Raw genomic sequence first — 27,049 nt, 5'->3', positions numbered from 1 at the left:
CAATTGAGTGCCTCCAGCTTTGTGGTAACAGTTTGGAGAAGAACCACATATAGAAGGAAGGTCAGGTGACCCAATACTTTTGGCAATATAGTGTATGTCTTACACACACACACACACACACACACACACACACACATTCTTATATATATATATATATATATATATATATATATATATATATATATATATATATATATATATATATATATATATATATATAAAATGAATAACAACTATCCCCACCTCTCTTTTGTTCTTTCCCTATATGTGCTTTCTCTTTCTTAGGTCATTTTGGCCACAGTAGATAAACAGAAACAGAAAAGCGAGACATTTAATAAAGCCTTCAGCAGCTCCTTATCCCGTGATGAAGAACACACACCTGACTCACCGGTACATTATTCTTTTTGTGTTTATTGCTTGTGAATTTAATTATGTCTCTTTTGTCTGTCCACGTCTCAATTGTTGAGTTTTTTTTTATTCAGCTCTATAATTATGGACATATTTGGGACGTTAAACACAAACAAGTTACATAAGCATGACAAACGAGCAAAATTACAAGCGCATCATGAATTCGAATATGCTGCCCACAATCAACTCCAGTTCTGAAAGCCTAGATTTTGGACAAGGATTGCTAACTTTGACTGTTCACTTTCTTTTAAATATATTTTTCTTTCGACTTCTCCCATTAGGGGTCGCCACAGTGGATCATCCGTCTCCATACCCCCCTGTTTTCCCTCACCACATCCATAAACCTCCTCCTTGGATTTCCCCTTTCCTCCTTCCTGGCGGCTCCATTCTCAGCATTCTCCTACCAATATACCCCATGTCCCTCCTCTGCACGTGTCCAAACCATCTCAATCTCACCCCCCTCACCTTGTCTCCAAAACGTCCTACATGCGCTGTCACTTTTCTAATCCTGCCATCCTCGTCACTCCCAATGAAAATCTCAGCATCTTCACCTCCTGTCTTTTACCCAATGCTATTGTCTCTAAACCATACAACGTCTCACCACAGTCCTATAAACTTTCCCTTTTACTCTTGCAGATACTCTTCTATCACAAATCACTCCTGCTATCACTCTTTTCCACCCACTCCACCCTGCCTGCACTCTTTTCTTCACTTCTCTAACACACTCCATTACTTTGCACTGTTAACCTCAGGTACCTAAACTCATCCACCTTTACCACCTCTTCTCCCTGCAACCACACCACTCCACTGCTCCCTCCCTCTTATTCACACACATGTACTCTGTCTTACTCCTACTGACTTTCATTCCCCTTCTCTCCAGCATGTACCTCCACCTCTCCAGGCTCTTCTCAACCTGCTTCCTACTCTCACCACAAATCACAATATCATCCGCAAACATCTTAGTCCATGGAGACTCCTGTCTGACCTCATCCGTCAACCTGTCCATCACCACTGCAAACAGAAAAGGGCTCAGAGCCGATCCTTCATGCAGTCCAGCCTCCACCTTGAACCAGTCTGTCGTTCCTACTGCACACTTTACTGCTGTCATACTGTCCTTATACATGTCCTGTTCACTTTCTTTTAAAAATATTGGTGAAATAAATCACGTGTCTTTAAGCAGGGGCTCTGAACCTCCCAGACTGGAGTTGTTCTATATTTACAACATAGACGTTATTAAAAGCATATTGAATTGTTCCTTTAATGATTGCATAAACCCAATTTTTTTTTCTCTACACAGAATCCATGGAGTAATGCATCTGTGGATTCAGATGGAGGTGCGAATGAAAGGGTGAGTTTCTAAATGCATACCTGGAACTCTGACTATCTTGTTCTCTCGCATGTGCACTTTTTTCTCCTCCTTTGCGCACTCTGTTTCTCTGTTTGAATCTAGAAATACCAGTGAATCTAGAAATAGTGCATTATTCATTTGGTGCACAGTTGCGCTGCGCTGCATGCTTAAAATGTGTGTACATGTGTGAATTTTCTGTGTAGAAAGGTTCAAAGAAGCGAGAAAAGGAGAAGGAGACTTGTAAAGGCTGCAATGAGACATTTCACTTCACGAAACGCAAGCACCACTGCAAGAACTGTGGCGCGGTGAGTGGCAGTGCTAAGTGAATGTACGTCTCCTGTGCTTATGTGGGGCAAAGTTTCAGCGTCACAGTTAGGACATTTTGGGGTATTTTCCACTTCAAGTTAAACAATCCTTTTGCCATTGATAATATAATAAGTCATATAATGTCAGCTATCATTGCCATTGTTCTGTCGCTTTTTGTATTGTATTTATTAAGGTATTTATTTAGTCAGATTATGAATATACAGTAAGGCTAAAACTAGGGCATGAGTTCAGGCTTTAATTCTGAGTGTGGGGGGATTCTCTGAAACATCTGTTTTTTTTTATTTGTTTGTTTTTTTAACTAATATTAATCTAAATTGTGATCGTATGTTTGATAAGATTATCATATGTTAATGATAAGAATGCCGTCGGGTGTACAGCATGATTGTGGCATTCGTATGACCTTTCCTACATCTTTGCTGCACCCTGCAGGCCATCTGTGGTAAATGCTCAAAGGTGTCCGAGACCAAGAACATCCGCACATGTAAGCAGTGTTTCGAAGTCCTGCAAGGGCTTGATGGCACACCAGGGGGCAGTGTTGAGCAGAAGAAGAAAGCAGCAGTCGAGGTGAGACGCAGGAAACTCACTTTTTTTTTTTTTTTTTTTTTTTGGTAAATAGCTGATTAAAAAATAATTCTAATTGGAAATGCCCCCAAATGATACTTTTCCACAGTTAGCTTAAATGTTCAAAGATGTCTGGAAAATGAGTAAATCTGTTTCAAAACACAATACCTCCCACCTGTTTTGAGAAGTGCACTTTCACACCACAACTGTGTACCACATACTCCGGTCCTCTTAACATACAAGCAGCACTCATTTCTAAATATACACCTACGTACCCACAAACATGCACATGATGATTCCCACGAAAAAACGTCTGTGCCAGTTGTACTACCTGCTTTGCTTTGATACAGCGGCAGGTATCACCCTGACACGTTAATACCCGTGCAAGTAATCTTGGTTTACACACATAATTATGCCAACATTTTTTTTCCCCTGCAGAACAGTTATTCCTTTACACAAGACTTCTGCTAGTATATGTTGCAAATGCATACTTTATATTCCTACTATTTGACTATCTTAAATGTAAAAAAAAAAAAAAAAAAAAGCTAGTTTAGACCACCATTGTGTTGGTATGTTTTCGCACTGCATGTACTGTATAATTTAAAATGTGGGTCTAATTGTAATCTTGTGTATAATCTTATGTGATGTTGCAGAAGCAGCTCTCTTTGACAGAAGATAGTTGTGTACTATGCAGCCAGCTCCTGGTTCAAGAGAAAGGAAAGAGCTGGACCAAGACCTGGGTGGCCATTCCAAGAGCAGAACCATTAATGCTTTACCTACAGACTGTTAGCCAGGTATTACAGTGTGTGTGTGTGGTTGTGTGTGGTTTATCTGTCTGCTTCTTTGGGAATGATTAAGATTGAGGTCAGTGGGATTGTCTCCTTACCTCGAATTGTCTGACCGGTGCTCACTCAGTTAACACTTAATCTGACTCTGTCTCTTCACATCACATCTATATTATTTGTTTATCTGTATTGTCCTTTAAAATATTTTATTTATTATTTACAAGGTTATTTTTTTCCCTTTCATACCAGACTCATTTTAGGAACAGCCCATGTTTTTTATTTAAAAGAAGCAAATGAAGTGCTGCATAATCCCGCCAGGTGTAATACCTTTGAGATTAGGATCATGCACAATCAGCTCCAGCAGTATTTTGAAGGTTAAATTGTTCAGAATATGAGACTGGATTTGTGGTTAATTATGTTAATATGACCATTTAATATTTTTTAAAAAGGTCCCCTTTAAAAATTAATACCTTACAAAAAAAAAAAAGGTTAACAAGACTGCATGTGTTACGTTTTTTGCAGTCTCAGCATTTCTGTAATCCTTGATGAAAATTGGGAACATTCTACTAAACATAATCTTCGCAGATCCTTTCGAAATCTGGATCCTCTCTTGTGGACAAAGGTTTTTCAGTAGTGTTTAGATAAGATCACTGGAATAGTCCACTTTTTGTACGTTTTGGATGAGTGTCCAACTGGAAGATCCAGGACCAAGTTTTATCATTGTGTCCGAGGGAGTCGCTGTTTGTTCTTCAAAGACATGAAAAAAATTATATTATATAAATATATTATAAATATATATAATATATAAATATAATATTAATATATATATTCTTGATTTATTTATTTTTTATTTCTAACAATTTAGAAATTTAGGTATCTATTTGTAGATTTGGGGATTTGGTGATTGGTGGGATTTTGTGATTTGATTTAGTGAGGCTAATCTTCAAGCATCATTCAGAAATTTTTGCATCTAATTATGCTTTTTGTGACAGCAAAAATTTGTGTCCTTTTTACAAACAGATTCTTTACCAAGTCTGATTTGGCTTGCACTAAAATTTCAAAGCCCTGAGGGAGAATAAAGGCATTGTTAGACTTGTAGTCTTTTGTAGGTACTGTCTGTTTGGTGGCATTGTCTATACACGTACACACTATGGATGTGCATCTCCATAACTGAACAACAATACAATACATTAAAGATCGAATCGATTACAATGCAGTGCGATCAGGATTTCAAATCGATTCAACACAATGCGATTCAATGGAAAAAATATGCTGCAATGCAATTCAATACGGTACAAATTGTTTGCTTTTATTTCTTTGGTTCAGACAGACAGCAAATTATAACTTTACGTAAGTGCCTACTAACGCATGGCCCTTTCACAAACAGGCCTTTGTGGTGGCAAAAAAAAAAAGATTAAATAAAACAATATAATCTTTCACTGTTCTGTCTCCAGGAAGATGCAGCTCTACCTCTGCCATGTTAATCTATAATTTATGTAAATCTCAGCAAACGCCTCGGTCTCTGTAGTGTTGTGATGCGTCGTATCCACGTAGCAGCAGTGGTGCTGAGAGAACATGTTGGAGAAATCAATCTACATATAAAATATGAATCACAAATTATTGGTCACTTTCTAAATAATAAGAGTATAGTGCATCTAATAATTGTTTTTAAAAAGGAAATCAGTTTTTATACCAATGCAAATATGTTAAAAACACTTTTTAAAATCGATGCATCACATCGTTAGCTTTTATACCGATGCACCGATACCAAGCAGTGAATCTTACCATCCTTAGTGCGCACACACATGTGTAGACAGAAATACATTATTCAAAGAAATTAAACATTTATAACTTTATTCTGTGGGGGTTAAACTGCTGTATTAATATTGGATCATAAACAATAATAATTGGTTTTGATTGTATTATTGTTTAAAGTTTATCAAAAAGGCCACACAAGTAATGATTTAAATATTCTAATTGAGTGTGGCGTCGATTGATATTGGTGACTGTATTTTGTAATCTTGTACCTACTGTTCCATTAATCTTAATCATTCGTGGCCTTCCTGCTCAGGTTCATAATGATTTTAAAGCCTATACCCAGGATATAGAAATAATCTAATATATTAATTTAATCTGAATGCTGTTCAGGAACAGTTCTCGGAACCTAATTATTTATTCATTTTTTTATTAGGATGTGCGCGGGACTCGGACGATCTCTCTGCCTGGTTCTGAGGTCACCACGTTGTTAACACCCACTGAGAAGTCGGAAAGCAAGCATGTTTTCAAGCTCAGCAACTCCCAGCATGCACTTCTCTTCAGTGCCGTGGATGTAGAATTAATGGACAAGTGGGTGGAGCTTCTGTCCCAGGCTACAAAGAGAGTGGCTCTAGAAACATCACTAAGCCTGGCAGAGCACCGCAAGAGCCAATGAAAACAGGCATTGAAGCAACAGAACTCTGTCTTCTTGAACTTGTTACTTGAATTCACATTATCCTCAGCACTTTTCCTTTATTTTTATTAGTTCTTCTTCACACTTTACTTTCTTTTTTCCCACAAAAGCACAATGCATTTGTATACATACATCCATTGTTCCAACCCATCAGTCACCGGTGTGTTGATGGTTCTTAAATGCACCGCCCCCTTTTATTTTTCACAAGTCCCTGGTTGTTATAGATTGTTTTTTTTTATTAAATATTTCAAGATGAATGTTTCTGATAGGCGATTGTTCAATGTTCTTGTTTAGCATTAACTCACTTTCACTTTTGCTCCAGACACCATTTTTTACATTTTCATCACTATGTGATTTTATTTTATTTTTTTAATAACCCTTTGCCCTCTGCCTGCATACCATGTTGAGGTTTTGTAGATTTTTTTTTTCCAGGTTTATGAAAGAGAAACCTTCATTTAAAGTAAGACAAACAAAGGTGGCGGGCCACTGATTTTATTCTGCTGTAATATCATTTCATCATTAGTCTCTTTTGCTCAGCTCATGCATTTCTATTGCAATTCATTGTAATTCTACATGGCCCTTTAGAATAATCTAGCAAACCTTCACCCCTCAGTATGTCTCATGTATTTATTCTGTATTGTAAGTATTGTAAGAGTTAGCTACCAGCCTGTAAGTAAAACAAACGACTCTTGATAGTGTCACATGCTTGACATATTTATAATTATGCTTTAAAAAAACAAAAAAAAACAACTCAAGCTTTTCTGCCTTCTGAATATGAATTTTAACCTACAGAACAAGGATCATTTGCCTACATTTTTAAACCAGAAGTGTTCACAAAATGAATTGTGTGTACCATAATCATCAGAATAAAATAACATCCAGCTTCTATGTTTTAAATTTTTTTTTCCCTCTATTTATAGTTAAACCTCTTATCTTAACCTCTTATTATTTTTCTTGTGCTTTCATTTCATTTTGCTGGTTCATTTTGTGTTTGAGTTTCTATTGCAAGTCTTGTATCTTTTTTACACAAATAATACCCAGGATGTTGTTATAGTAAAGACAAGTCTATAGGTTCCTGTTTTCTGTGGTTTTAGGTCTTTCTGAAACTAAAAATATCTGTACTGATGTATTTTGACAATGTTCTGCTTTTCAGCATAGTACTGTAAGTAAATACTTCCAGATAATTTTAAGGACTTTAGCAAAAGTGTTACCAAGTTTATTTGGTATAAGCGTACAATTGAATAATGGTGACAGTATTTTTACTGCGTGTGTGCATGGTGAAAATTTGACTTTTTTGTTAACTGTTTTTGCTTCTGAAATACTATACACTTAAATAGGGTTGTCCAGGTAGGGCTTTACTCCTATGACTACCATGCTGCTGTATTTAGCTGTATGGAGCACATCCCTGCAAAAATAGCCCAAGAGAATAGAGTATCTATATATATACAGTATATATATATTTAGTTGACACCTGAACAAAAGATTCATATGTAATGGCCATTTCATTCCATATTTAGTCCCCTCCATTTTTTGGGAAGATGTTCCACTAGATTTCGGAGTGTCAGGTACTGATGGGTCTAGGTTGCAGTCAGCATTTCAATTTAACCAAAATGTGTTCAGTAGGGATGAGGCCAGAACTATACAACAGACCACTCAAGATCTTTCACTCCAACCCATGTAAACCATATCTTCATTGAGCTGGGTTTGATACACATGGGCAAATTCAAAGGGAAGTTCGAAGGGAAAATATTATGCTACTGCATTCAAAGATACAATTGTGTGCCTCCAGGTTTCACAATACTTTTGTCCATAGTGTGTGTGTGTGTGTGTGTGTGTGTGTGTGTGTGTGTGTGTGTGTGTGTGATATGTAGCTAAGCTAATTTATGCTGAATTTCAGTGTAATGTAGATGACAATAATCACAAAATTTGCTGTGCTCAAGAAATGAAGGAACATAATATTTATTATAGGTTTAAAGTTTATTATAATATAATTTTATATAATGCACTCTTCTTAGCAAATATTCAAAATATACTGTTTTTTTCTAGACAGCTTACACATACACATTTCACAATGCATGAAAAAATGTAAGTCTGAGGCGTCTATTGTGTAATTTTATTTAGTTGCTCCACTACTAGGAAGTGATACTATACGGTAGATATTTTGCAACCTATTTCTCGAACGTTTTGAAATTTACAAGTATTAGTATGACGAGTGTTTTCCATCATAAACATTTTACCAGTTGCAAACAATTAGGTCTGTTTTTGGTTTTCTGGACATCATTTTTAAATACTTAAACTTATGTTAATGAACTCTAGAATAGAACGTGTGTATCCTCATGTTTCCTGCTCACAGAGCAAAAATATTTTGTGCATTTCACATTACTCTGATTAATAGCCAAGGACCTTTTTAAAACTGTAAACAACAACAACAACATTAATAATAATAATAATAATTAAAATTTAGAACAGTATAATGGTACATAGAATAGAACAGGCTCTAGAGGTGTCTAGAGTGATTCTATCTATTCTATTATGCTGTTTTTACTTTTTCTTAGTTAATCTTCTGTGCACTAAATTTATTTGCAGAATGGAAATATGACGGCACAGGAAAGACAGTATCAGGGTGTTCAAACACTGTATATACTTTATTACCCCTGTACACTGTGTTTTTTTTTTACTTCTGGCTTACAAAAAAAAGCACTAATGTTAGCTAGATATTTTTGGGTAGCAGGCTGTTCTTAACCAAGCAGTTGTCCTGATGTGTTAAAAATCCTGACAGTGCTGCTGCAGTCAGTACGCTGATAATAAATTTATGGCACGACATGGAAATGTCACATCCCCTACTGACGTTGCTGTATAAGGAGCAGTGTACCAACCAAATAACACCTGGAGAGCTGTGGGCCCTTTTCATTGATGAACAATAGAAAATTATATGCATCTGTTTCTTCTTTTTCTCTGTTTGCCTCTCTCTCTAAATAAAAATATGTTCTCTCTATCATGAAATAAACTATTAGGATATTTTTGATAGCAACTGTCTAATTCACTTACTCATTTTAAGTTTATTACTTTCATTCTTTGTCGCAGGCTGTAAAAACCACAACTGTAGGGTAGTAGAGAATGAAAGAGACACTTCCTGTCTCGCTGAAACATCTTTTTTTTTGATGACATCCGTGCTAGGCGTATACTTCTGCTTATCTGAAAACGGAAAGGAACTTTTCTGTACAGCCGTGTGCCATCAGACTAGTAGGTGACTTAAGCCGTGCATAGGCCTTAAAAGCTCTTCTCCAGCTTCAAGACAAAAAGTCGTCGTGTTCCTGTAAGTGTCGGTCTGCTGTTCTCGTGAGGTCAGGGGATTAATGGAGTCCAACGTAACACCGGAAAACAAAAACCAGACTGAATACCAACCAGGTAACCCCAAATACATACATACCCACACACACACACACACATTTATACATGTATATGTATATACAGTATATGTATGTGTATATATTCTGTTTTATGTTGAATACAGATTATAATACAGCTTCGTAATCATTTGGAAAATATTGTATGGTATAAAAGCAGTACTGTTACATATGATCAACTGTATTTACATATAATGTGTATATTTATGTATAGCACTTTCATTGTATAGTATTCAAAGTAAGTTGAATTAAAAACATAATACCCAGAACTGAGTTTTGAAAAAAATGAAACCAGATTTTAATTATATTCTTTTTATTTATTATTATTTTTTTTTGTATCTAATTTGGCATTAGTAATGTAAATATTTTTTTTTTTAAAAAAGCTTATATTGATTGGATTTTCTAATTGTTACTGTGGAACCTTAACGGTTTTGGACAATAGAATATATTTTGCCAACAATAAGTAAAATGTATCATTTTTTTTATTTTTTTATTTTTTTATATAAAGTCTAGTAACAGGATTACTATACAGTATGTAACTGTTAATTTAATGTTTACATTAAATAAATAAATACTGCATATGTGTTTTGACAATCATCCAGCTAAAGAGATTTCTACCCTCCACTTATGTGTATTTAGATTCAGCCAAAGTAGTTCGTTCACTTTTTGAGACTTACTCCAAAGAGTCCAGAGGCTGTATGAAATGCCAAACTGAACAACAGGAAGTAACAATGGAATCAGTTAGTTTCTTATTTCTTTTTTACAGTGGGGGAATAACAAGCACAGTTTTGCTGTGTTTTTCTGTAGAAGAAAATGAAGACAAATATTAGATCATTGGTTTTGACCAGTTAAGAAATGATCCACTATATTTGGAGCAGTTTTAAAAATTGCTTTTCCATGAACAGGAAACTGTTGATCAGCTGCAAGCTAATTGTTGGGATAAAGCATAAAGTTCAGCTTCCAGTTTTCAACATTTTTACAGAGATTAAATGAATTATATGACATTGTTTTCAACCAATGATTTGACATTGAACTTTTTCTGGTATGTCTGATCATTATAAATAAGCTACTTTATGAGAAAAATAGGTTTACTGTGTATGGTGTAACGTTGCAAGGCAACGCAGGCATGATTAACCAAGTAGCAGAAATTCTGCACAGACTGTGATAAGACATGAGGCCCCATTAGGGTTTAAAAAAAGTGTGTAACTGCTTTTTTTGGCACAAGGAAGGAAAAATTACTTATAGTCACCCGAAGGATTAATATACATGAGCATTAGCCACATCGAACCATTTTGCTTTTCTCTTGCAATTCTACTTTTGTTTTCCTTACAAAAAAAATCCACCAAATGCCAACTACATGGCTGAGTGGAAAATTGTAGAGCAGAGCCAAATGGCTAGAGTGATCTCAGCTGACAATAAGCCTAAGCTAACTCAACTCTACAACTTTGGCACACAGAAAAATAACTCAGAAAGCACAGGATGTTAAATCTTGAAAGAGATGGACTCGTTCAGGACAACATTGGGTTATATTCCTGTCAGCCAAAAACTAAAATCTGGGACTACTGTGGACATATGACCACTGGAACTGGACAATTAAAACGTATAAAATGTAGTTCAATCTGCTATGAATGATTTCACTTTTAAAATACAGATAGTGGGGTCAGAATTTTGGATTATCTGCATGAACCCAAGACTTTGCCTTACCTCAACAATTCAGGGCATGATGGTGTAAAACTGTGGGCGGTGTTTACTTGCCACACTGTGGGCCCCATATTATAAACCAAATACTCTTAAAATACCACAGTCTATCTGAGTATTCTTGATGATGACATCCATCTCTTTATGGCCACCAATAGATATATCAATATGGCAATACATTTTTTAGGAAACTCTACAGCACTGTTCATAAAGTTTTATTTGCTTTCTTCTGTGCATCACTTTCTAGGTCATTGCAATCCCATAAAGCCTCCATCTATTGGGACACTTACACTAGCGGCTGGAAATGGGACCAATGTGGGGACAGTGATGACCTTGTGGTGCCCTTTGTTGCATCGTGCCAGCAGTGGTGGCCTGATTAAATGTGAGCAGTATAGTAATGGCACCCATTGGACGGGGGGCATCCCTGAGTGTAAAAGTAAGACTCACACAAGCCATGACACAATTCGCTAATTTACCTTTTTTATGACACTACAGTTATTAGCATACCTGTGATAATTAGGAAGAGTGTTAGTTATAATGGTAATACCTACCTTTAAGTTGCATACCCTGTGATTCTAAGTAGGGTGGGTAGGATAACTTACCAAAAGAGCTTACTGCTGATTACTAGGTAAGATAATCCTTTCCAAATTGACTTGTTAAAAACAAAAGCAGTCAAAACTAAGCTAATCAAGTGGTGTTTTATAAATGTTTACAAGAGATATTTGAATTAACAGCATTTTATAATTATGTAAAAAAAAAATTATATACAAAATTATATTAACTAAACTTTTGTAATTTTCTTGATGTTTTTTTTTACAAGGATTATAGAGAATATATTTTAATTTCAATGCATTTTTTAGTTCAATTGTATATTATTTTTTATTGGCTTTTATCATATGCTTTATCCTATTCATTTCTCTTACTTTTATGTTTTCTTAACTATCTAATCTCCTATTAGAAATTGAACACCAGGACTTCCATCTGGCTGTATTGCTGTCAATTATCAGCACAGGCATCATCATAATAATGAGCGTATACTTCATTACTTCGTGTTTGCTGAACTGTGTGAAGAAAGAGGAAGCGAGACAATTGGACAGGTGAGATTAGAGAACAGAAGATGACAGGAGTGAAGACATGAAACCAGCCATGGGACAGTCCTAATTTGTATATATTTCAATAATTTCCAAAATACACATAATTCTCTTATTTTCATGTTTGTCAATTATATCAATTGTTCACATTGTACATGTTGTTTATCCTTCTTTATACTAACCGGTTTGAGCAGGGGACATTTTGTAGGTGTTTCTGAGGGTTTCTGACATTTTTGGTTAACATACATGCAAAAATGCTACATTTGATAAAACCTAACTGACATGTTGATGACGTACAAAACCTCCAAACCTTTAATTGAGCTGAAATTTGAATTTATGAAAACTCTTTATACTGTATCAGTATAAAGTCATAGTACATAGTATGACTGTGCCTGAATATGAATGAATATGAATATAAAACGTCTAGCAAACATTCTTTGCTATTGTTTACCCAAAAGTTTTCAAAGGTTTTACCTTTTATTACCACCTGTGTATTCTGCATCATTGTTGAATGTTTGGCATCTATAAAATAGTGGACTTTGTCAATTACAGTACTAATATTCTTTATTTGCCTGTTTATGACATTCTGTTTGAGACATTATTCAAAACAAGGTCAATATAATACACTCATTCTGTCCAAACTAATATCAAGAGCTCCACAAAGTTTTTAATTAATTAATTCACAGACCTGACTGAGAAAATGATCTGAACCCTAATCTAGTTTAACCTCTTAAAAGCAGTAAAAGCAGTAAAAGTCTTCACCATACATTTCTTGTACCTGCTGCCACGACTTCCACAGTAAGAAATAGTTTTAATCCTTTCATTCCTACAACACAAGGGTGAGGATCAGTTGCATAAACATCCATAGACTTTGACTGTTTTAATTATGTGCAAGTACTTTTGTGTTTTCAATTTAGCTGGAATGGGTTGGTTCATTATTTTGATTTTTAAGATTAGACTTACTCGATGGTTTCTATGATGTTGATAGCTGGTTGTTATGGTTTTCCTGGTGTTTCCTAGGTTGATACTAGCCAGATGTTATTACTATTCCAGAAATGCAAAATTCAATAAAATTTATTGATATTGCAACCAACAAAATTCAAGTTTAAAACAAATAGAAAGATTTGGGTGGGAGATACAAAATAAAATTCCAGATTAGTGCCAGATGCTCTTATCCAGAGCATTTATTCAATTGCATACAGCAGTTAAGTGTTAGGGGCTTGCTCAAGGGCTTAACAGTGCCAGCTTAGTGATGCTGGGATTTGAAGTTACACCACCATTACCACTGAGATACCACTTCCCATTACACATATTGTATAACTGTTCTCACCACATAACTAATACTTTACTTTAACTTATACTTTGTAAATTTTGCTTGTAATACTGTACCCAGGCTTTTTGTGTGAGACTCATCATCAACATCATCATAATCTATATTATCTTGATTTTACTCCACTCTTCCTTGCATAATTGCTGCAGATCTATCTAATTGTAAGCGCTCTCCAAACCATTCCACATGTTTTCTGAAAACATTACAGCTGGGCTCAGACTGGGTCATTACAAAATGTTGATCATAATCTGAAGTATTTTTTGCCATAGAGTTATGTTATTTTTTTCCTCATTACATTGGAAGGTAATATTTTCCCCCCTCTTCAGTTGCTTGCAGCCAAACTAGATATTTAAAGCTAGTTTTGAATTATGCCTAATTTTATCAGACCATAACATGTTTTGCCATGTGGTTTTGAATGATTTAGGCCTCTGGATTTTTTTTTTTGTGTTTGTTTTTGTTTTCCTTTTAGCTACTCTACCCCATAGCTCAAAAATGTATGAAATGTGTAGGGGGTGAACATTGTTTTTTTTTTTTCAGGAATTTGTCAAGGAATTTGTCAGATTTTTATATGATTTAACTTTTATTTTACATTACACAAAATTTTAACAGTGGTGCTTGCTTATAGGGCATTGGAAAGGGAAAATGCCAGACTTTGGAAACAGTTAAATGAAGAGGAACAGAGAGATCATTTCTATAATCATAATGGCAGATTAATAAACAACAATAACAACAACAGTAACCAGGAGCAACATTCAAGGTACTATTTAACTCAATTCAATTAATTTTTATTTGTATAGCGCTTTTAACAATGAACATTGTCTCAAAGCAGCTTTACACAGATAATGTGGTGATAAAAAAATGAATATGTTCTTTATAAGAGTAAGATTGTCCCTGATGAGCGAGCCAGTGGCGACTGTGGCAAGGAAAAGCTCTCAGAGATGGCATAAGGAAGGAACCTTGAGAGGAACCAGACTGTTCAGGGGTGCAGTAATGTGATCAGAAGCAAACTGTGGTCCTGAGTCTGTGTAGAAGACTGTTGACATTAACTACAGTTTAAATCATCCTCAAAGCTCCTGTTCCTACTCTGTAATTTCATGGATCCCTAGGGCGTTGATGAGAATCCATTCCCAGCTGCACAGAGTGGCCTCTAATCGAAGAAAACACTATCCAGAGGCAGGCCAGGATGAAGTGGGCAGATCCGAGGAGGGGAAAGGGGCAGGAACAGTGATCACTGAAACCTCAGGAGCATGTTTAACGCGACCAAAAGAGAGAGGAGCGGGGGGGGGGGGGGGGGGTGACAGGAAGAGAAAGATATGGATTATTATGTGTCACTGTGCAGTTGGGGACTCCAGCAAGACTCGCTATGGCAGCATAACTAAAAGGGAGAGCCGGAAGGTAACACCGACATGAGGGATCTCTGGATAAGAGACGACCCACCACACCACCGTCAACAAATCTGAGTGACAAACCGCTGAACACTCTATAGCCATGATCTCTTTAGATCTGCTCCCTTACCTAAAAAAATCTACTGATAAAATACTGGACTAAAATTTGTTTTCAGCTTCAACTTGAACACTGAGAGTCCCAAACACTGGTTGGAAGGTTGTTGTAACTGTGGGGCTTTATAAGAGAAAGATCTGCCCCCTGCTGTAGTCTTAATTATTTGAGGTACCAAAAAATAGCCTCCACTTTTTGATCTAAGTAGGCGTGGAGGATCATATTGGTACAGAATTTCACTCGGATACTGCAACACAAGACCAATAAGTGCTTTATATGTCAATAGTAGTATTTTATAATTAATGCGAGATTTAATTGGGAGCCACTGTAGACTGATCAGAACAAGGCTTATGTGGTCATATTTTCTAGATCTGGTAAGGACTCTTGCTGATGCATTCTGAACTAACTGAAGCTTGTTTATACACTTACTCGCACACCCAGACAGTAAGGCATTACAGTAGTCTAATCTAGATGTAACAAAAGCATGAACTAGTTTTTCTGCATCCTGTAATGACATCATATTTCTAATTTTAACAATATTTCTAAGGTGAAATAAGACAATCCTGGTAATATTATAATCAATCAATAATCACACCAAGGTCTTTGACTGCTGAGACAGAAACACCATCCAGAGATGCTACGTAATTGGAAAGTTTACTTCTAGCTGCATGTGGTCCTAGTAAAAGTACTTCCATCTTATAAAAGTTGAGCAGAAGGAAGTTATCAAGCTTACACTGTCTAATGTTCTTTACACACTCATCAACATTTTTAAGCTGATCTCTCTCATCTGGCTTTGCTGAAATATACAGCTGTGTATCATCAGCAAAGCAATGGATGGAATTACCATGTTTATGTATAATTTCACCCAGTGGCAGCAGTTAGAAAGAGAAAAGCAGTGGGCCTGAGACAGATCCTTGCGGAACACCAAACTTTACCTCGGCGAGTGTGGAGAACTCACCATTTACATCAACAAACTGATAGCGATCAGTCAAATAAGACCTGAGCCAGGAGAGAGCTGTTCCCTTTATACCAACAATGTTCTCAAGTCTAGCAAGCAGGATAGTATGATCAATGGTGTCAAAAGCTGCACTAAGGTCGAGTAAAACAAGTAAAGAGACACAACCCTGATTAGAGGCCAATAACAGGTCACTTACCACTTCAACTAGAGCTGTCTCTGTGCTATGATGATGTCTATATCCTGACTGATACATTTCAACAATGTTGTTCCCAAGGAGACGTGAGCATAACTGCTGTGCTACAACCTTTTTGTAAAATCTTGCAGATAAAGGGGAGGTTTGATATTGGACTATATAGAGGACTATATAGAGGTTTCTTAATTAGGGGGTTGATAACTGCCAGTTTGATGCATTTAGGTACATAAACAGTGCTGATGGTAGAGTTTATTCATTTTAAAACAGGTTCAATTACTTTTATTATTATCTGTAAAGTCGTTTTCTTTTTGCCTGTTTTTAAACTCACTCTGTTGCTAGCATTTGGAATTTTGCTTTTAATGTGTAGTGAGCTGTGTGCAGATATGTGATCTACATGCACGTAATATCCACTTAGAAACACACACAAATCCTAGAAAGAAACAACAATAAATTTGCTAACAATTGCTAAAATAGTCAAACCAGCTGCCAAGTGTATTAAGTGTTAAGTTGTTTCTCTCTGTTTTATAGGTGTCATCAGAAAAACTCTTCTGATTCCCAACCACCCACCACTCACAGCCAGCCCTGGGGCAAATGCCCCACTCCCCACACTGCAATCACCATGAAACCGAACCATTGCAACAGCAACAGGCACACAGATTTCTGCTGATATTGGACAGACTGGAGGAGACACTTTAAAAAGGGAAATCCTTACCTGCGTATCAAATCTGGGCTGTAACTGAATTTTAATAGTTCTTTAACATTTAATAATGAACAATTATACATAATTTTGCAAATTGTGCCCATTAACCCATAACAGCTATAGTGTGGTTGGGCATCAATGTCAGACAAGAAGGCCTAGCATGGTGTCAGCATTCAAGTTGATTTCAGAGGTGTCTAACTGAAAAGGTACTGGTATGGGGCTAATGATGGTCTCTGAGACTCTTTTTTTCTTCAAAGAATGTGAAAAATAGGACTACTAAACATTTTATAGCAAACATGACATTTAAAACAAATGTATCACATAATTGAAGTATGAAAACTGAAATTTAGGAAAGCATAGTTTTTCAATTTTGTATAAACAGTTTGCTTAAGATTTACAGCTTTATATCACCTGTTGGAAAAATCAAATAGCTTGTTAAACATGCTCACACTTTAACACTTGCCAAAATGGCTGATTTTTTTTCATTTTCTTCTAATATATTGTATAAATTGTATCGAGAAGCAAAATGAAATCTTAACATCATGGGTTTTTTTTTTTTGTATGTGTGATTTTTTTCATATTAGTTAAGAGAGAAACCTCTAGAACATTTTGAGAGCATCAAGTTTGAGTAGTAGGTGAGGTTTGATATAAGTGAATGGCATACATCATACTGCCACTCTGGATACTTCAAGTGGCATTGCAAAAGACGTTTTGGCAACAATCAAATTGTCTAAAAGTGGCATAAACCACAGTAGGTATGCAAATCTGCATGCACATACAAAGACACACAGTGATGTGCTTCAAAAATTGTGGCATATGAGGGGAGGGCCCTCATTTCTGATACTATGGGCCAAATTTTTAGGTACACCCACAACTTAAAAAAAGTTGGGACAATTGTGTAAAATATAAATAAAAAGAGTGCAATGATTTGCAAAACTCAATAACCCATTTTTTATTCATAGTAGAACATAGAAAACATATCAAAACACATATAAAAAAAGTTTAAACTGAGAAAATTCTCCTTAGTTTAAGTTAAAGAAATTTTATTTCAACGACTTGAAATATCTAATTATCTACAGTACATAATATAGCTATACCATGCAAAAAAGACGACATTGTAAACATGGTCCAAAAATGCCACCATGTTCTCTGGGTAAAAGCTCATTTAAAATGGACTGAGGCAATGTAAAATACGTTTCTGTGTACTGACCAATCAAAGTTTTAAATACTTTTTGGAAACCATGGACCCCACATCCTCCAGACTAAAGAGGAGATAGACCATATGACTTGTTAACAGCACTTAGTTTAGCTTACATCTCTGATGGTATTGGGGGTGCTATAGTTTCTTTGGAATGGGCAGCTTGCATATCTGGAAAGACACCGTCAACACTGAAAGGTATATACAGGTTTAAGAGCAGCATCTGCTTCCATCCATATAACATCTTTTTCAGTGAAGGCCTTGCATATTCCAGCAAGACAATGCCAAACTGCTTACTCCATCAATTACACAAGCATGGCTTCATAGTAGAAGAGTCTGAGTGCTATATTGGCCTGCTTACAGTTCAGAACATTTACCATTTGACAACATTTGGCACAGTATAAAAATAAAAAAATATACAACGAAGACCAATTATTGACTTCACTTCTGAGTATGCTGCACACATCTGTCTCAAACTTATTTGTCATCACACCGCACAGACTCAGAAACTCTTGTCCACAAACCAGAAGCCAAACTACAATTAACCTCATCTTCTCTGCTGACATCTCAGTCGCAAACAACAGTGGTAGGTGAACTCTGGAACTGGCTCATAATTGTGTCTAAGCATCTCTCACTGTGGTATAATCTCTTGTATACTGTAGACCTTGACTTTCAACTCACAACGCTTATACCAGACTAAATCTGTGTTCGTAAACGCTGAATGCTATGGCACATACACAATAGAAGTAGAGTATACTGTGTATCTGTATACTGTGCTACTCCCTCATCATATTTTGTGCTTTGTATTGTTCTGTTGTGTGTCAGGAAAGCCCTTTTGTTGTGGCATGGTGTCTAAGTGGCAAAGTGTAAGCCTCAAAACCGTTGTTCATCGTCCATGCTTCATGGACTCACGTTCTCTCAATGTTTTTGTCAAAATATTTTGTTCCTCAGTTAAGGCATGATGGCCAAGTTGTGTGGGTCTTGCTAAAAAGAACAAACAGCTTTTTGCTGTTGCTTGATGACTTATTTGACTTATAAAATTGTTTACACATGCTCAGTGGGAAAACATACTTTTTGCATGTATGCGGTCTAGAATTAAAGCTCTTGCATCTCCATGTGTGTGTTTTGGCTTAATATCGATCGATAAAAAAGTTCCCAGGAGAGTGGTATTTTGTTTGGTGTTTTGTCTGACGCTAGTTTATGAACCAAAAGGTCAGGCTGAGATGACCTTGTTTGTCTGTTTTTATGGTGATAAACCGAATTTTGGGAAATTTAGGATTCGTTTGATGCAAAGAAAAGCTAGAAGTGTGTAGTGCGAAGTTATAAAGATGCCTTGACAATAACTCATTTGTAACTTGCTCTTGGACTGATTGAATCACACCAGTTATTTTCATTGCTAGCTTTGGCTTATTAAGGCCTCAACTGGGTCAGTAATTGTATGTATACTGTCTCATCTTATTTAGCACTTTGTCTTCTTTGGTTATGTCATCAGAGCACTTTTATTTTGGCCTGGTGGCCAAGTGACAAGGTGCTGGTCTCTTAAATTGAAGAGCACAAATTTAATCCCTATTCATGCCTTCTGGCAACATGTTCTACTGTTTCCATTGCCTATGTGGCACTGAGGTAATCTTCAGTTAGAGAAAAGGCAAACTACTTTGTTTTTTTTCATTTTCACTCATCCACTACAGGGGGTTAACCAAAACCAGAAGGCAATGCTCATTTGGGGCTCAATTTAGAAACGATGGCTATGTTGTAAGGTGTAGAGAATATAGTTTAGTGGGGAAGTGCATGGTTTGTATGTGTAAGGCATGAGGTCACATGTTCAATCCCCTTCATCACCACGTTTAAGTTGTGGCCTAGGACCAAGTGTGATGCAAAGCTTCTGGTAAAACACACTCGTTTATGTAAACAGCATGTGCTGTGGTATATACAATGCAAAAATGTGTAATCCTCAAAAAAAAGAAAAAAAAAAAGTTATATTATTAACATAGTTCCCTGACTGCTAGAATCACTAGGTTTTTTTTTTTTAATGAAAAATGATAATTAGATATAATATGATCTAATACAGTATTAGCTTAATAAATATAGCACCTTACTATATTAAAACAAGCTAAACGAGGTTGAGGTAGATTATTACTTTTTGTATATGATGGTATATGAGGGTCAACATATTCACTAACTGATTGACTCATTCTCTTTTTCCGTCAGCTACAATTGCTTGTTTCAACCCCATGTAAAATACAGAATACTATAGTTTACATTTAAGGCATGCCAAGGTCTTGCTCTCCTTTTTGTCTGCACTCTTGTGCCCCTACACTTCTGCTCACACACTTACATCCTGTAGTCGTAGTTGATTTATCACTCTGGCAATAGACCAAACATGGTACATAAGACAAAACTAGACATTACAGGAGGAAGATTATGCATCATAATGACACCCCAACTTCATCTCACAATGATTTCAATAAAATAACACCTCCCTAAAACAAGCTCGAATTGGAGGAAGATTGGCTGTGCCAACCCCATGTTAAGCACTACAGCTTAAATTAAAGACACTTTTCTGAGCACAGTTAAATGCAATGTATTGCTGTAGGGGCAGAGATACAGTGCACCAAATTCTGCCTCACATATGCATATCATCTACATGACATTAGAGACCATGGCACTAAACTGCATGACCAAGAGGCAGAATGTGTGTATATATATATATATTATATACATACATATTCTGAAAAAAGGAGGGCCAAAACTTTAAACTATGGGGGGAGTATTTGTGAAATAGATACAGAACACGATAAAGTCTGCCAGGAAGATTGAAAGAAAGCTTGTGCCAGATATATTAATAGAAGACAGATGATGAAGACGCATGGCATATGTGTGAACAGGATTATTTTGAATGATCCTATAATATATTATAAATATTTAAAAAAAAATCAGTGCAAACCTTTCAATTATAATAAAAAATGATTATTATAGGTATTCTATTCTCATATCTGGGACATACATCGAACGAATAGGGTGCATAGAAAACCCCAGATATTTTTGCACACAGAAAGGTCAAAATAAAGAAATAGAGGCTACCATTTCCAAATCCCGCGTCCAACCGCACCCTGTGCAGATGTTCATTTTTTTGCGCACATTTCTAGTCATTCACAGGTTAATTCTTCCTCATCTCCACCTCACCTCTGCTGTCACCGAGTCTCCAGTGTAGCCTGCTTTCCTATTGGATTCATTCGTCACAACGTTGTTATGGGCGTGGAGGAGATGGAGACTACGAAACCCCCTGGCTCGAAATAAAAAAAAAGGGGTTGCGTAAGAACATTTGTGGGATCCCGGAGCACTGCGAACATTTAATTGTATTTTATTGCATGCGCACTGAATGAAAACCCCACATTAGATGTATAGCTGTAGCTCTGGAAAACATCTGATCTCATCATCTCTTAAAAGCCACGAAAAGCATTTCTTTATTAAGGACGCCAGGAGGAAAATCGAGGCGAATGGTGGTCTTGTGTTCTGTCGACATGGTCTTCATGGGAGATGCGGAGATCAGACGGATAGAGGCATTTGATTGATGGTTATTATTCACAGACGAGCTGCTTTTATTGCCACGGATGTCCAAAGACGCTGTTTTATTGGAGTCAGCAAACTGAAAATGCCACAGATCCTGGGCGTCATCTTCTGTTTTGCCTTCGCCCCAGCTTTGAGGGGAGCAGCTTGGGTGTTTGCTGGTGTTTGCTGACCGGACATTAGGGGCAGGTTGCGCTCGTGCATATACGCAGCCTAAATTAAACCTTCCACACTCAGCTGTAATTGCGCCAAATGTACGTCAGTTATCGCTCGTTTCTTTTTGCGCAGGCAGCGCGTGCGAAACGTTCACAGCGCCGACCACGCGAGTAGACCCCGCACGCCGTTTTTGTGCTTATCAGGTCGATTAACGGATCGATTCGAAAGTTGTTCGTAACAAATCTTGGTTGCTTTTCGTTTTATTATTTGGTGGATGGTGCGAAATTGGCCCATGTTGAACTGCGCCAGAGTGCGTGCGCTGCATGAACTCGGCCGCCGCGCCCCCGTGGTGCAAACGACGCCGGTCCACGTGAGCTGGAAACGATCAGGCGAACATTGTTAGAGAAGACCGTGTGTGTTTTATAAACAATGGAGCCCGGCAGCGGACTCAAATCCGCTGACGGTCCATCGATGTCCAAGTGTCCATCCGTTCCCAATTGGCAGTGCGAGCTCAACGGGAGTATGTATGGCTCCGTCAGCGAGGGCAACGTGAATAAGATGGACGGCTCGGGCGCGGTGCGTGGTGCCAGCGACCCGAGCGCTTATCCGCCGCTGTCGAGTTGCCGGCGCTCCGGCGGCCACCGCTTCATCCGCAGAAGTTTGTGGTTTGCGGACGACGAGCAGCCGCACGAGGCTCCGGAATACGACGTCCGTAGCGACACTTCCACCGTTTGCCTGCGAACGATCGTGGACCGGACCAGGCGCGCTTGGTCCAGTTTACAAGAAAGTTCGAGCACCGAGAGTCAGGCCGGACAAAAGGACAGCGCCACGGAAAGCACGAGTGCCGACGAGGAGAAGGACAAGGCCGGTCCCCAAGTGAACGCAGAGGCACAGGACTGCGGGAAAAGCGCCGTGAAGACCGCGAGCGAGGAGAACGAAGAGGAGGCCGAGATGAAAGCCGTAGCCACGTCTCCCAGCGGCCGCTTTCTCAAATTCGACATCGAGCTTGGAAGAGGCTCTTTCAAAACCGTCTACAAGGGCTTGGACACGGAGACCTGGGTGGAAGTGGCGTGGTGCGAACTCCAGGTACGTAAAGGTGTGGGTCTAATTGCAGCACAATAAAAACGTGTGCAACCGTTTAGAGACTGAAATATCATCTCAGAAGATACATTACATCACCCGACCTACTTCTGCTCCATAACTAAATATGCGTGCCCTGGTCATGATCTACCTGTTGCAATAAAATAATACAAATACATTGTGGGGAAAAATGTGCAATGATTTAGAATGAACTGACACATCTGGTGTATTTGTAATGCAGAATTTCATAAAGCAATGAGAAGAATGAGCTGTCAGCACAAGACTTCATCACAGCTACAGTATGAAGTGTTCTGGGGCTCAGCCAACTGCTCATTAGCAGTCCATAGTCTGGACAAAAAATACTCTCAAGCTGTGTTGTTTTACTGGCACTACAATGCTGAGCGAGGCCTGGGTGCAGAATGAGAGACAGCAGTAACATACACAGTAAATTACCATGAAAAAGATCTTTTATTCAACATGATTTTCACTATGATTTTATCATTTGTTGCATGGCAGTGGTTCTAAACCCAGAAGTAGTTGGGATGGTGCAAAATCCTTAAAGAAATGCAAACTATTAGGATCATCTGTTTATTATGACATGATGAATTAAGCCATATTTTAAGGAATATAATATGGCAGCAGTCATGAGCAATGTTAGGGTAGGTCATTTTTAGCATTTTTAGTCCCAAAAGTGGAGGTGCAGGATATGGAATATAATCTGGAAGCAGTCATGAGCAGTGAAAACTGTTGATCTGACATTGTAATATGCCATTTGAGTTCTCGCAAAAGTTGCAGCACCATGAAATATTTCTATATATCCGGTCTTGGCGCGATTATGCAGGTTTTTTTTTTCACTTGGATGAGGTATAAGCAGTAGATTTACAGTTCTTTCACTAGTACTAACAGGCTCAAAAAGTGTTCCAGTTTCACAGGACCCCTGTACACAAAGAGCGGTTCATCAGATATGGTTTGCCAAGGTTAAGGTGGAAGAAATATAGCAGAGGTGCCCAAAGTATGACTTCATGACTTGGTTTTTGCTCTGATGTGCATGGTCAGCTGTGAGGCTTCTTATTGAGAGCTGTGTGCCTTTCCAGATCATGTCAAATCAATAAACTTTTCCAATCATCTCCGGAATCATCAAGAGAAGTGTGAGGCACCTGAACCATTGTTTGAGTGTTGTGAAGGGTCTGAATATTTTATTTACATGTGATTATTTTATCTATTTGTTTAATTTCTAGAATTCCATTTTCACTGTGTCATTATGGAGTACTGAATGAGAAATCATTTCGAGCGATTGTAGTATCAAGCCTCAGCATAACAATATTGAAAAACGTAAAGAGGGTCTGAATACATTCTGAATGCACTGTATATTATATTAAAATAAAAGATGACATGGTTTTTCATATTGATCTTTTCAGAATATTTAGAGGTTAATAGATAGGAAAACATTAATCTGTGATCTGCTTAACAGTTTTCTAGTTCAGTAACAGTTATAGTACAATGAACACAATCCCATTTATTTTCATTAAGTTCAATGCCTAATACAGTTATTCATGCGATAAGCAATGCAGCCATATTCTTGTAACACTAATGATTTTTATGAGTCATTAATTTTTTCTAAATTGTGCTAAGTCAAATTCACTTATTCGTTACATTTAATTGTAATTTACTTTATTTAGCTTAGAAAATGAGACAGAAACGTTACGTTTTAATTAGAAATGAAGATCTAAGTCATTGGCATCTCTCCCATATATGGCATGGTGGGCCAAGAAAAAGGTCACCCCAGGCTAACTTTGACCCATGGATCCTAGTTCGGTCATCTCTAAACTAGAGGAAGATGCACAGAGCCCTTAGCTCAACCCTACTAAACTCCCTTGTGATGAAATGGAATCCTGACAGAACCCCAGACCTTCTCACATCACTACCTGACCTCACTAATGATCTTGTAGTAACAATTCTCAGAGCTACACTTCAGTCTAGTGAAAAGTCTAGAAACGTGGAGGTTAATGTATACAGTATCGAGTGTACACTATCTGGAAAAAAGACATATGATAAGACAGTGAGGTGTCTACAGATGTTTAGTGCGCTTTTTAAATAAATTTCAGTATTTATCGTGAATTGATAAATAAATACTGTATTGTAGAAATGTCTATTTGTATCGTATCACCTACCCCTTTTAGTAGAGTGGAGAATGTTACAGACTTTTAACAGCTGAAGCTGCAGTCAGTATTTTGCTGGAGAAAAGGGGTAGAGGAGAAGTTGGCAGGAAATCAATTCAGCAGTCGTTTGAGACAAATGTCCAGTCAATTGTGAACTGTCTTCAGTGTAGTGATTTAGGAAAAAGGGTTTATGATTTTACAGTAATAGAGTATAAACACAAAATGTGAAGTTGGCCATGTTTTAGTGATATGTTTTGGTTCATTAAATGGAAAACATTTCTGAAGTAATTTTTAGTCATAATATTTAAACCTATATATAAAAATCATTGTCAATTATTACTATAATAATTGTTAATCTATAGAGTTAGTAAAGTTATTGAGGAAAGTAGGAGCATTAAACAAGAAATGGTTCTTCTCTGGATATAACCTTTTGAGAGCTGGTGCACAAATCAGCCAAAGTTAATGAGGGCTTATTGTAGAGTTTTTCCTCCCCTATTTGTTTTTAACAAAATGATTTCAAAGTTTTCTTATCATGCTCATTGAAATCATAGACAGATTACAGTTGCTTGCACTTCTCAAGGTTTATTTACTAAGGATCAATATCTGCACAATATTAGGTCGTAAACATTTGGCTGATCAGTATATACAGTGGGGGAAATAATGATTTGATCCTCTTACAAAGAAATGAACAGTCTAGAATTTTTATATATTGTTTTATATATTTTAACAGAGAGAGTCAGTCTATAAAAAGAAATCCATAAAACCCGGACTTCCGCAGACCCAAATTAGTCCTGTCTTTTTAAGAAAGAACTCCTAATATCAACTCATTATGTGTATTAAAGACACCAGTCACAGAATCAAACTATTCCAATTAATCCTTCTTTCTCACAGAGCTTCTTGGTCATGGTCTTGTAGCCCATTCCAGCCTTGTGCAGGTCTACAATCTTGTCCCTGGTGTCCTTTGACATCTCTTTGGTCTTGCCCATGGTGGTGGAGAGGTTTGAATGGAAGAGGTTGATTCTTTGACTGGTGTCTTTTATACACATAATGAGTTGATGGACAGGACTAATTTGGGTCTGTGGGGGTGTGGATTCTTGCTGGTTGGAAGGGGATCAAATACTTTTTTCACTCGATTAGATACAAATTAATTTAGAACCTTTATAAAAAAAAATGTAATGCATTTTATGTTTTATATTCTGTCTCTGTTAAAATATACCTATTATAAAATGCTAAACTGTTCATTTCTTTGCAAGGGGGTAAACTCACAAAATCAGCAGGGGATCAAATAATTATTTCCTCCACTGTATGTTTTTTTTTTTGCAGTTTGATACCCTGCCAGAATTCATGAGCCTGGTGTTCACCTTTTGTCTTTTTGAAAACAACATTTTGTCCCATGCCCAAATGCTTTGCAAGCACCTTATCTTGATTATCACAATGTTGAGGTATTTAGAATGATTAAATCTTAACTTTTGGGTTTTTTAAGCACAGGGGAAACAACTTGTGCAATATTTTACTTATACTTATCAAGCTTATAGTTTGAGTAGAGTTGTTCTTTGTTTTAGTTTTTTTGCTTAAAATAAGCTAAAAATCTATTTTTTTTTTTTTAGTATGGATGAGTCATCCAGGCAATCTTGTAATAAAGATTTACAATCAGCACAGTGTCTTGGTTTATTTACTTACATATTTTGATGCATACATCAAAAATCAGATCTGTCAAATGACATTAAGTCCTATGTTAGCCCCGAAAGAAGTTTCACTACAGAGATTGAGAGAAAGTGAGAATCATAAACATACTTCTTTGATTTAATCCGACGTCCCTATAAACATGCAGTTAGTTTGCTTGTTCATGGTAAATTGCACCTTGTTGTGAGTGTGTGTGTGTGTGTGTGTGTGTGTGTTTGTGTGTGATGGTCTGTGAAGGAATGGCATCCTAGCCAGGGTGAATTCTAATTACCTTGTGCACAGTATGATGCATTTCATGCAAAATGTAAGAACCACTAATTCTTAAAAAAAATTTGCTTCAGAAAAGTGGTTGTTATGCAACTCATTATTTGTGACAGTTTATTTAGAGCTATATATAAAATGACTCTTGTTAAAATAAATGTATTTGCATTTCTTGGATATATCCCTTTGACAT

The 27,049-nt window shown here is 37.0% G+C and overlaps 3 protein-coding genes across 11 annotated transcripts in view; all 3 read left to right on the top strand.

Annotated features, from left to right (window-relative positions):
* fgd (faciogenital dysplasia) overlaps window positions 1-6,764 on the top strand; it is a 50,027-nt gene extending 43,263 nt beyond the window's left edge. For all 3 annotated transcript variants that reach the window (XM_046870861.1, XM_046870862.1, XM_046870860.1), the window contains 6 exons: window positions 286-390; window positions 1,706-1,756; window positions 1,960-2,061; window positions 2,513-2,647; window positions 3,298-3,438; window positions 5,621-6,764. In XM_046870861.1, coding sequence (XP_046726817.1) covers window positions 286-390; window positions 1,706-1,756; window positions 1,960-2,061; window positions 2,513-2,647; window positions 3,298-3,438; window positions 5,621-5,860 — 774 coding nt within the window. In that variant the 3' untranslated portion in view covers window positions 5,861-6,764. The remainder of the gene's footprint in view (window positions 1-285; window positions 391-1,705; window positions 1,757-1,959; window positions 2,062-2,512; window positions 2,648-3,297; window positions 3,439-5,620) is intronic.
* A 2,301-nt stretch (window positions 6,765-9,065) lies between these two features.
* Window positions 9,066-17,295, top strand: LOC124399720 (sushi domain-containing protein 3). Its single transcript, XM_046870863.1, has 5 exons — window positions 9,066-9,286; window positions 11,231-11,419; window positions 11,942-12,080; window positions 14,030-14,161; window positions 16,581-17,295. Exons 1-5 carry the CDS (start codon window positions 9,235-9,237, stop codon window positions 16,717-16,719), a joined length of 651 nt encoding a protein of 216 aa, XP_046726819.1. The 5' UTR covers window positions 9,066-9,234; the 3' UTR covers window positions 16,720-17,295.
* Window positions 17,296-20,815: 3,520 nt separating this feature from the next.
* LOC124399837 (serine/threonine-protein kinase WNK2-like) overlaps window positions 20,816-27,049 on the top strand; it is a 49,065-nt gene continuing 42,831 nt past the window's right edge. For 3 of the 7 annotated variants that reach the window (XM_046871085.1, XM_046871084.1, XM_046871082.1), the window contains exon 1: window positions 20,819-22,759. In XM_046871085.1, the coding sequence (XP_046727041.1) occupies window positions 22,103-22,759 (657 nt within the window). In that variant the 5' untranslated portion in view covers window positions 20,819-22,102. Of the gene's footprint in view, window positions 22,760-27,049 lie in introns of all 7 variants that reach the window. The other 4 variants (XM_046871083.1, XM_046871087.1, XM_046871088.1 and 1 more) reach the window with 4 other exon arrangements.

The sequence above is a fragment of the Silurus meridionalis genome, chromosome 17, assembly GCF_014805685.1.
Source record: "Silurus meridionalis isolate SWU-2019-XX chromosome 17, ASM1480568v1, whole genome shotgun sequence".
Taxonomy (NCBI): Eukaryota; Metazoa; Chordata; class Actinopteri; order Siluriformes; family Siluridae; genus Silurus; species Silurus meridionalis.
This window is presented reverse-complemented; position numbering and strand designations above follow the sequence as displayed.